Source organism: Gopherus evgoodei, chromosome 4, assembly GCF_007399415.2.
Source record: "Gopherus evgoodei ecotype Sinaloan lineage chromosome 4, rGopEvg1_v1.p, whole genome shotgun sequence".
Taxonomy (NCBI): Eukaryota; Metazoa; Chordata; order Testudines; family Testudinidae; genus Gopherus; species Gopherus evgoodei.
In genome coordinates, this window is record NC_044325.1 from 60,790,941 (window position 1) to 60,803,017 (window position 12,077).

Sequence of the window (12,077 nt, forward strand, 5' to 3'; positions counted from 1 at the left end):
ATAAATAAATGGTTGAGCATACCACAGGTCTTTTCAATGCCCTTGCAGTTTTCAAAAAAGTAGGTCCCACTGACAGTCCTGGAAAAAATAGTATTACTTTTGGTATCTGAAAGAGAGGGGGAGAGGGAGACAGACAAACAAGGCAGCAGTTTCACAAGGACTATTTCTGGTGACTAAAACTTTACTGATGAAATGTGCCACATTGAGGAAAGAATGCAAACGTATAAAGAGCAAATCAAAGTTGTAGAGCAGAAAACAAACTAAACAGAAAAAAATCCCTAAAAAGTCAGAGAGAAAACAATGTCTGTTACTTTGGATTTATGGAAATAGGTAAAAAGCAGCTGTCCTTCAAGGACTGTGTTTAGTGAGTGCAGCTTTGCAGGCAAAGTGTACTACGGTCATGTCTACACTTACTAGCTTACAGCTCTCCCGTCAACATAAGAAAACCAGCTCAACAAGCTGCGGTAGCTAGGTCAGTGGGAGAGCATTTCCCACTGACACAGCGCTGTTGCACATAAGTATTTATGTCAGCAAAACTTACGTCACTTGAGGGTGTTTTCTCACACCCCTGAGTGGAAAAATTTTTGCCAACGTAAGCGCTAGTGTAGACCTGGCCTACCTTAAGAAATAAGTGCAGAAAACATAAAAAGTACGGTAAGTTTAGAGACACAGAAAGAATTCAGCTGAGATATATGTCACTTTAAAAGATAAGTGATTTAAGGGAAAAGAGTGAGGCATTAAAAGGAGGTTTGCACAAATTAACGCTGAAGGGTTGGAGGGAACTAAATAGTTGGGAGTTGTGGAAATGTTACAGTAAAAAATGTTAAAGAAAAGGGAGGTAATAAATTAAAGTGTTAAAGAAGAGAATTCCTGGTTTGATAAATAAACCTGATGGTGGCAATCCTTGCAGTCACATCTGGTGGAAACCCTTAGTAATAAAAAAAAAATGCAACGAGGAAGTCAGGTGTTGACAAGCTACCCCCACTATATGCTTTCTCTCCCCCCTTCTCCCTCCCCCCCAGAAGCCTTTACAGCCATTCTGAAGGAAATGGGCCCATCCCAATGAATATGTCTCTAAACAATTAATTGTGCAGTCTGCTTTTAAAAAGTATGGCATTAAGTCAATGTGTTCTAATAATATCATATGTAGTATGTGGGGGATACATGCTGTACCAAGTAAAAGCTGCCTTAAATGATATGACGCAAGAAAGCTTGCCTTCTTTTGTCACCACAGAAAAGTAAAAAAATTGGTACAAGAGAGGTAACATCAGCTGGGGTGGGCTACGAAAATTAACAAGGATCCAATACCACAAAGTTAAATATGAAACCACTAAAACCCATATGGTGTGGAAGAAATTTGTTTTCCCTCCTCAGATACTGTTGCAATATAATGTACAGTCTGGAATCCCCAAACTTGTACTGCTGTTTGTCCCTGACAGACACTTACAGGTCCAGGTATAATGTTTTACAGACAGAGTTGCCAGCATCTAGTTTCACTGTGGGGGGACAGTCTCCAAATTACACAGTACAGATTATATGCTAGAACACTGGTAAAGTAAAAAATGCCTGTGCTGGTAATAGCAAATATTATGTGGTGGCTGAAGAGGACCACTATAGATCCAGGGAATGGTATTTTAATCGGCCTATGTTCTGTTTCACGTCTAAAATTCCTGAGGTAATAAATAGAAAGATTTTTAAATTTTGTACCGATTTTTATAATGTAATTAAAATAAAAGCAGTAATAACATTACAGAAGGATCTTTTAATGGCCAAAAAAGCTTATAATATAGAATTACACCATGGTGGACTATACCAGACAAGGTGAGTTTGCATCCCCTGGTTTGTACTTTGAGTCTAGCATTAATGGTGGTTCAAATTATTACAACTACTGTGGTCTTGGAAATGTGTTGCTCGGTAGTGAACTTAAAAAAGAAATTATAGAAACATAATGCAAATGAAATGAATGCTAATGTAAAAAAGCAAAACAAAAGCAGTGGAATGTAAGTCTGGCTTCACATGAGTAATTAGACATGGGTAAGACCACATTTCTTGGGAGACAGGATTAGGGAGGTAAATGGAACAGCAGGCTGGAAACAGAATGTCTATGCCAGCTAAGATAGGTAACTGGGTCAGTAAGCTAAGAGACAATGTTTGTATTAGCTAAGGTAACAGGGAAACACCCAGGGAACCATTTATAATGGACTAGGTAAGCCTGAAATATAAGAAGAGGTAAAGAGTAAGTCATACATGGGCAGAACATGCTGTACAGGGATGGTTCCTACAAAGTAACCAAGCAAAACCCAAAATGCCTGATGCAATGCATAGTAAATGCAATGTAATGTATAAACGTATATAAAGAAAGAGGTTTTCTGTGTAAGTCTGGATGTGTATTATGCTCTTTATCCACCTCCTATGCAGGCTGTAACCAGTGCGGTGTGAGCAGGGCAGCCACTCAGGGCACAAAATTGCAGAGATGGAAAAAGGGGTTGGAGAAATGCCCAAAAATCTGACAGGGGGTGCAAGTGTAACCCCCACACCTTCTGGGTGTGATGTTCTGTCCCTTCTAGTGGCACCGAGACCACTTAGAGTTAAATGAGTCTCCTCTACAGCCCTAGCTAACAGCCGGTTGGCTTTTAGCTCATGTGGTAGAGGCTCATACACTAAGCTCCAGAGGTCCCCAGTTCAGTTCTGCCGAGGTCTGTTGGCATTACACAGGTATGTTTGCTCATTGTTTAGTTACAGTTCTGCTCCTACTCTTGAGTCTAATCAACTTAGTGTACTTGTGTTAAAAATAATAGAGTGACAAAATCTGGAGTCAAACTGAGTTCTTGAAAAGCCAAGTAAAAAGAGATCTCGGAGGTAATCCCAACACCTATGACAACCATAGTCAGATTCTTTGTTCACTTTTTTAAAATAGTGGCAGGAGCCCTTTTGACTGGGCAAGGATTCCCATTCAAGATTAGTCCCCGTGATGGCAGTACATTTCCCCTGTCTTTGGTCTTCATTGTGTTGTACTAGTTTATTTCCTTCCTATTAACTCGCTTGCTGCCATGGCTTTTCATTGTCACAGACTTGCTTGAGAAAAGTAAGGCAAACTCAGTATTGTACCTTTTCTTTCATATGTTTTCCACGTCATAGCAAATTTTCAGTTGTAAGTAAACAAAAATTACTAAAAAGATCATACTGTTTACAAACCTATCACCACGTAATTAATCATGTAACTAATTAAGTGGGAGCAAATTGGAACCGGTAAAAGTGAATATTTCCATATCATAGCAGTGGCAGGATCAAGAAGGCCACTTTGCAGAACTTGCAAACACTGCAAAACATTCCTCTCTGAAAATGATCTTCCACCATAGGAATTTCATTCACAATACTAACATCTCCTTATACCCTAAATTGCTACCAACCCCAAAAGACACCCACTCAAAAAAAGAAAAAAAAGCCCCCAAACCTACTCCACTGAGAGTTTTTACCTGAAAAATTGCCAGAAACTCCATGGATTCTATTAGACTTCACAATTGCTATTGTTTTTTACTTGGAGGATGCTCATATATTACAATGATGGAAGCCCTGCAATAGACAGATACCTACCATTAAGGATGCATATGTTTTCATTCTAATACTTCATTTTCAGTTGCTCATAACTTTCTAAACACTGTCACCTTTTGGGCTGATGTTTCATATGCTTGGTCTCTGCTTGAAGGTGAATTTTATTAAAACTTTGAGCTAAAGTGGTTCAGCCAGCTTTTGAGCCAGAGGAAAGATGGAAAGCAAATATCTTTATTTGGGGGGGGGGGAAAAAAACTCCTGAGATTTTTGACTAGCTATAAAATTAAAATGGCTTGGGATAGAAGGAATGTATTTGAGATCGTTATAGCTTTCATTAAGGAGTGTGACTTTGATTCTTCCAGAGAAAAATAGTGTTGATCAAGTTCAGAGTGTTCACTGCTTATTTGCAGTAAATCTGGCACAACATTAACATTAAGCATGTAATGTGTGCAGGTAAATAAAGACACCTGTGCGGCACAAATATGCATTGCTAACTTATGTGTGGAGAAAAAAATTAGTGAAAGTAAGCAATAAAATTTGATGTGTCTCCTTAGGAACCTTTCTCTCACTTACTGCACATCTTATTAAGTACATCTGCATACCTCCTAGTCTGTGTCTACATTTATGGTGGCCGGTAAAGTACAGACACTATGGGCTTGTCTACATCACAAAGTTGCAGCGCTGGTGAGGGGGTTACAGCGCTGCAACTTAGGAGGTGTACACATCTGCAGGGCATCACCAGCGCTGCAACTCCCTGTTTGCAGCGCTGGCCGTACTCCCGTTTTGCCTCGGGTGTAGAGGATCCAGTGCTGGTGATCCAGCGCTGGTAATCAAGTGTAGACACTTACCAGCGCTTTTCTTGACCTCCGTGGAATAAGCAGGTATCCCAGCATACCTGAGGAAGCCTCTGGTAATCAAGCAGGTCTCCTTCCCCGGTTTGCTCTCGTGTTCCCAGAACCCCCGAGCAAGCAGGTCTCCCTCCCTGCGGTTTGCAGGGGGGTTCGGGGAACGCGAGAGCAAACCGCGGCGAAGCTGGTCTCCTTCCCCGGTTTGCTCTCGTGTTCCCCGAACCCCCGTGCAAGTAGGTCTCCTTCCCTGCGGTTTGCTCTCGCGTTCCCCGAATCCCCGAGCAAGCAGGTCTCCTTCCCCGGTTTGCTCTCGCGTTCCCCGAACCCCCGAGCAAGCAGGTCTCCTTCCCTGCGGTTTGCAGGGGGGTTCGGGGAACGCGAGAGCAAACCGCGGCAAAGCTGGTCTCCTTCCCCGGTTTGCTCTCACGTTCCCCGAACCCCCGTGCAAGCAGGTCTCCTTCCCTGCGGTTTGCAGGGGGGTTCGGGGAACGTGAGAGCAAACCGCGGTGAAGCTGGTCTCCTTCCCCGGTTTGCTCTCGCGTTCCCCGAACCCCCCTTGAAGCCGCCCAACAGCGCTGCAGTGTGGCCACATCTAACACCACTTGCAGCACTGGTTGCTGTAAGTGTGGCCACTCTGCAGCACTGGCCCTATACAGCTGTACTAATACAGCTGTAACAACCAGCGCTGCAAAATTGTAGATGTAGACATACCCTATGTATGTAGCTACATGCTGAGGTAAAAGGAAGGCTGCACCCACACTTGTCATTCCCACCCATCCTTCAGGGCTGTCTACCATACCACAGGCCTGATAAAGTTTCTCACCCAATGAGACAGGGTGGGTGACATTCTAAAAGTCCTACTCAGGAATGTCAAAACAGCCTATATGATTTGTCCACATGTAAGGTTAAGGAGATATCCCATTGATCTTGTGACTCAAGAATAGTGATGTAGAAAAAAAAATCACAGTAAAGTCTTCACTCCCTTGGCAGTTCTTTACAGGAGGCATCTGTGGATATTAGTAAAAATGGTTCAATTTCCTAGCTGATTTTCCTGCTCAATAACTCAGCTGGGCCTTTCGTTCATCCTTGGTGGCACGGAAGCCTACGTATTAATTTCTGCTGAATAAGGTTTGTAGCTGTCTAAATCACTACATTGCAAATGAGAAACTTTAACTTTACAATACCTGATTATGTTACTCTTATTTGATAGTAAATGCTTCATAGTCATACAAAAGAACATGTTTCTGATGTTGTAAACTGCTGAATATCATGAATATTGGCAAAAGAATTTAAACAAAATAAAATTATGATGCTTTTGACTGAGTTCAATTGTCTCTGTATTAATTTTTTGTTTGTGATGCTTTATTTATAAAATATTTAAATGTAAAACTTTGTACAGACACCTCCAAAAAAAGATGAGGAGGAGGTAGAAGAGACTGAAAAACATCCGGATCCACTTCATCAGATTATCCTCCATTTCAGTCGCAATGCGCTCACTGAGAGAAGGTAAGTAGAACCACATTCAAAATTACGCAGGACCAATCTACACAGTCCAATTTTCAATTACTAATTATAGAATTACCCCATAAAAGTAAATTCATTGTCACAACAGAAGTAAAATCATACATTACTGAATCACTAACAGACATTTTCATTACAAAAGTGATTTAGTAGCAATGCAATTAAGTATTGTAGAGTGTTCTGCCTCTCCTTTTCCATTTTCTACTTGCCCATATGTATTTATTTTTTATGTTGAACCTCTATATAAACTTTAAATTAGCACAAATTTTAACACTTTTTGGGGGTTAAAGGAGAAGAGGCATTTATAAAACTTAGTGAATATGTAACGCAGGCATTGCGAGGCTCAATTTCTCAGAGGCATATGAGCCCAAACTAATAATTTTTCCTGCCACCAGGATGATCCCACTGCCGTTTGGTACTAATATATAAAAGTTCATATTATTAGGTTTTTGTCACACTTCATGCAATATGTGGGAAATGGTTCAAAATACCACTGGTGGGAGAGTGTGATTTCCTGTTAATGCCAGTTGCTGCCTTATTTGCAATTAGACTACTAATAGAAGAAAAATTACAGACAAGCAGAGCATTCCTCCACTTTTTTGCAGATTCTTCCCTATGTTTTTGAATACATAATCTACCTATAATCTTATCACAGATAATCATTAGACAACGGGAACAGCTATAACTATTATCTGCAGCCTGCTTTTCCAGACATGTCAGCACTGCCTGTTAATCAGCAGTAAAACATGTAACTATCTTACTCACCTGCACATACATATGAATAAATATGTTTTAACAAAGAATTTTACATGGACTGAGAGAGTACGAGATATGTTTACAACATGGCTTGCAGGTAATGAAGTGTTTACCTTCCCCTTAATGAAAATGAAACCTGCGTTCTGGCAGCATTATAATAATCTCTGATGTTAAACCCACATAATAAGCTATTTGAATTACATTTCTTCTCCCTACAGCAAACTAGAAGATGATCCTTTGTACACTGCCTATTCAGCCATGATGGCCAAGGTAAATACTTAATTTCAAGCCCCATTCCCCATCCCACATATGCACCTCCAATTTATTTGTGTATATTTTCTGCATGTCAAGTATCAGAGGGGTAGCCATGTTAGTCTGGATCTGTAAAAGCAGCCAAGAATCCTATGGCACCTTATAGACTAACAGACGTTTTGAAGCATGAGTTTTCGTGGGTGAATACATGCATCTGACGAAGTGGGTATTCACCCACAAAAGCTCATGCTCCAAAACGTCTGTTAGTCTATAAGGTGGCACAGGACTCTTTGCCGCATTTTCTGCATGCTTTCTCCTTTTATCCTTTGTCTCTTGATATTAGTGGTTCCTGGTTTGTACTCTAGCCATATTTTTATGGAAATGTTGAATCAAGTTCTTCCCTGAGTTACACATGCCCTTGGGGTTGAATTTAATTCATTGGATTAGCACAGGTGTAATTGATGGTAGAATTTAGCCCATTGTCAGGGCCCAAACAAGGGACTTTTCCTACTACAGAAAATTATAATTTTCCCACTTCTGCTACACTGTCTTAAAAAGAAAATGATTTAATAAAATAAAAAAATTTAGAGACCCTCTTCAGGCAAAACTACTTTTGACTTCAGTGTAAACTTGCCTAGAGTATGGATGGAGACAGGACTTAATATTTGCTCCTTAACACTATGTTTATTATTATGAAATAGGTCATAGAAAATCAGCATGCTTTAATCCCTGGATGGCATTTAATGTTTGGCAATCAGTACTTACAGCATGACAGACACAAATCAATAGAAATCAATATTGATAACAGGGTCAAATGTAGTTACACCTTCATCTGAGAAAAAAACATGAGATCAAAGGCATATACTATAGATAAATGTACTGAGTTATGACCAAAAAACCACAACCTGGAATAGCAACTTCATTTTATTTGTTGTGTTTTTGTACATGCGGGCTAATACTTTAAGGCACTCTCAACCTTGAGGAATATCAATTTCTTAGCTTTCAGGAGCACAAGTGTTAAACATTATATATATAGGTATATATAGATAATGCTCTAACTACTAATGGTTTTTCCCTCTCTAAATCTCTTTGCTAGCTGCATGGTCAGTAGTAAGTAAAGTTGCAGTATTTACATAGAGTAGGTTTTAATATGCTTAATTTACTGCTTATGCCTGTAATTGTTTTAGAAAGTTTCTGTTAATTGCTTTTTGTTCACTCAGCACAAATTGTAATAGAAATAACCACTGTTTGTTTCGAACTCCGTATAAATTTGCAATTTCTTGTTCTAATGTAAAAAGAGCTGTCAAAGTGAAGAAGAGGAAGAAGAGGATGAAGAAAAAGAGAAGACATTTGAGGTGAGAGTTTAAACTACCTTTCCACACTAGTGAAAGCACAGAACATCATTTTAACAAGAGCCTGATAGGAGAGGTGCAATGACAATAGCCGTGCGGAGGATATGGAGAAGTTTTGCTATATTATTTATATAATAGCAGATCAATGTATCAACACAAATTTCTGGAACCAGAAAAGCTATAGAATAGGCTAGCAAGCTATCTGCATCAAGCTCAAATTTCTAATCCATTACCCTTAAGGCTTTGCCTGAATCTGCTCCTGCCTATTTTTAGGCTTGGAAAGATTAGATTTTTATCTGTAAGTGTCAGTAAACATCAAGTCACATGCACAAACTGTTGAAAAAATATTTTCATCAACAATAACAGACATTTACAGATAGGTAAAGAATGAAAAATGCTACTTGAGAACTTAATAGAGTTTGATTTTAAGTTATTTACTTTGTTTTGACAATTTGTGTTTCAATGATTATAAATCTTTAATATTTTGAAACTCATTGTCTATTGTCTGATTTCTGTCTGTCTGATTTCCCCCAGAGTTTCTTGCAACTGTGAAAATGTAAATAGAAAAAAATTGAAAAAATGCTAAAAAATAAACATCATCAGACAAAATTATTTAAAAATAAAATTAATTCTGCCAGCTGAGGTGTATTTTATTTTCATTTCTTCCTACTTTCCCTTCTGTTGACTCTGCTGTACCTCACACCTCAATACTCTCTTAGTTTCCTTCTCCCACTGTCATCTTTTTGCCATCTTCCATGCTGCCCCTAATACCTTGAGCCGTTTAATCTCTTGGAGCATCATGCAGCCATCCTTATTTCATTAATCTCTCTATCAAATACATTTATTCTACATAGTTTATCAGTTAATCTAGCAATGAAAGGAGTATTCACGGCTATTATCATGCACATGAAGTCATGGCTCCATGCATCAGTGTTCCCAAGGGATGTCCAGAATACCATTGAGGACCTCCCCTTTGATGAATCACACCTGTTCAACCTCTTTTCAATGGACAAGTCCCTCCATTCACTGGGGATATACATGCTTGCCCCAAGAGGAAGTTTCACCACCCATTGCTCAAATCTAGATATGTGGCTCAGCAGTTTTTCCACCAAAGTCCCTGTGAACCACCACATAAGAGACAGAGGGTTCAAAAGTCCCATTTTCCTACACCATCTGTAACAGGCTGAACACCTCAATCACAGCCCCCAGCTCAGTGTTGTTATTGACAGTATCTTTAGAGCTGCAAAACATCAAGCCCAACACCTCAACCCCCTCACACTATTTGGGGTTGTTTAGCACTCCTTTTAAACACTTGGAGTGCAGTAACAACGGACAAGTGGGTGCTGAACATCATCCACTTTGGCTAAACAGTAGAATTTGCATCCCTACTTCCTCCAAAACACCTGTCCCCACTTGCCTTTGGGGACCACTCTCATGAGAGTATTCTCAAACAAGAGGTACAGTGCCGCGACAAGCAATAAAATACATCCCTTCTCAATACCAGGAAAAGGTTTTACTCCAGCTACTTCCTGATACCCAAAAGAGAAGACCAATCCTCGACCTCTGCCATCTCAACCACTTCATTCACAAACTCAGATTTCACATGCTCCAATTGGCAGCTATAATTTCATCTTTAGAAAAGGGCATGTGGTTCATGGCTCTCGATATGAAGGACAAGTACTTCCATGTAGACATTCGTCCTGCCCACAAATGCTTTCTTAGATTCATGGTAGGCAACAAAAGTCAAACGAGATTGTGGCAGATCTGAAGTCAGCAAGATATTACTCTGTTATTCTGGACTGCACACCTGACATCAGCCATATGGAGCAAATGACTTTAATGGTGCATTTTGTAACAACAACAGAACCTAGTGAAAATGTCCCTGCAATGGTGACTGTCAGAGCATTTTCTAGAATTTATTGACATTGATGATACTACAGGAGCTGATATGACAAATGTGCTCCTCAAAAAGCTGGAAGATACGGGAATTGCGATCAGGGGCAGCTCCAGGCCCCAGCACGCCAAGGGTGTGCTTGGGGCGGCAAGCCATAGGCGGCGCTCTGCCGGCGCCGCGAGGGCAGCAGGGAGGCTGCCCTCAGCAGCTTGCCTGCAGAGGGTCCGCTGGTCCTGCGGCTTCGGCGGACCGCCCGCAGGCACGCTTGCGGAGGGTCCGCCAAAGCCGCGGGACCAGCGGACCCTCTGCAGGCAAGCTGCGGAAGGCAGCCTCCCTGCCGTGCTTGGGGTGGCAGAATTCCTAGAGCCACCCCTGATTGCGATAGCTGACATGAGAGGTCGTGGCTACGATAATAGTGCCAACATGACAGGAAAGCACAGAGGAGTGCAGACACAGATCCGAGAATTAAACCCTCAAGCTTTTTTTTGTCCCATGCCGTTCTCATTCATTGAACTTGGTGGTCAGTGATGCAGCATCAGCTTCTAGTGAGGCTGCTGAATTTTTTAATGTAATTCAAAGCATCTGTGTATTTTTCTCTGCATCAACTCATCAATGGCAAATTTTGAAGCAACATCTGAGAACATCCTCTCTGACACTGAAACCACTGAGTGCACCATGATGGGAAAGTCGAGTGAAGGCGATAAAGCCTATCAAACCAGGGCCGCCCGGAGGATTCAGGGTCTTTGGCAGCAATTCAGAGGTGGGTCCCTTTTGGAGGGAAGGACCTGCCACTGAAGAATGAAGCGGCAACAGTAGAGCAACCTATGTGCAGCCAATTGCGGCTTTTTTTTTTCTCGCTGCTTGCAGTGCTTGTACTCACCAGCCGGCATTCCAAGGCTTTGGCAGCACTTTAGTGGCAGGTCCTTCACTCTCTCCGAGTCTTCCGCTGCACTGAAGGACCTGCTGCTGAAGACCCGGAGCGAGTGAAGGGCCCACCGCTGAAGTGCCACCAAAAACCTGGAGTGGCTTGCAGGGCCCCTGCGGGGCCCAGGGCCTGGAGCAAATTGCCCCACTTTCCTCCCCCTCTGGGCGGCCCTGTATCAAACACCAAATTGGAAAGATAGATGATGCCATAGTTGCTATTATGGAGGATAATGCAATGACAGGAAATGGAGAACAGTGGCAGAGAGAAATGGAATCACCAGAAACATACATAACTTCACATTTCTGTGTGGCTTGGCGTTGTGGCATGACATACTCTTTGAAATAAATGTTGTAAGTAAGAGACTCCAAGGTGTTGACCTTGATTTATCTGGAGCAATGGAACAACTGGACAAAGCAAAGTCATACCTACAGTCTTACTGGTCAGATGAGGGGTTTCAAAACATTCTGAAGGTGCGCAGAAGTTGGCAGAGGAACTTCACACTGAAGTTATTTTCCCACCTATTCAAGAATACAAGAGGCACCTAAGAAGACATTTTGATTACGAGGCATGGGATAATCCCATAAGAGCCCTTGAACAACAATTCAAAGTTAAATTCTTCAACCAGGTGCTAGATTGTGCAATACAGTCAGTCAGTTGAAGAATGTTTCATGCAGCTCAAGGAACATAGCAGTATATTTGGGATGTTGTATGATATTCCAAAACTCCTCACTGTACCTGAAGAAGACCTACACTAGCAATGCAGCACACTAGAGATAGTGTTGACACACAATGACATGCGCGATATTGATGTGAGTGATTTTGATGATGAACTGAAAGCCTTTTCAAGATACATTTCAGCAAGATCAACTCCAAAGGCTGGTCTGGAATATATGCGCACAAATAAGATGATCACCCTCTTTCCAAATGCTTTTGTTGCTCTGCGCATACTTCTAACACTTCCTGTAACAGTTGCCAGT

At 41.3% G+C, this 12,077-nt stretch overlaps 1 protein-coding gene across 1 annotated transcript in view; it reads left to right on the forward strand.

The window, feature by feature from the left end:
• RYR3 (ryanodine receptor 3) overlaps positions 1 to 12,077 on the forward strand; it is a 607,531-nt gene that overhangs the window by 511,782 nt on the left and 83,672 nt on the right. Inside the window, 3 exon segments of the mRNA XM_030559417.1 lie at positions 5,800 to 5,906; positions 6,896 to 6,947; positions 8,228 to 8,284. Of these exon segments, the coding sequence (XP_030415277.1) occupies positions 5,800 to 5,906; positions 6,896 to 6,947; positions 8,228 to 8,284 (216 nt within the window).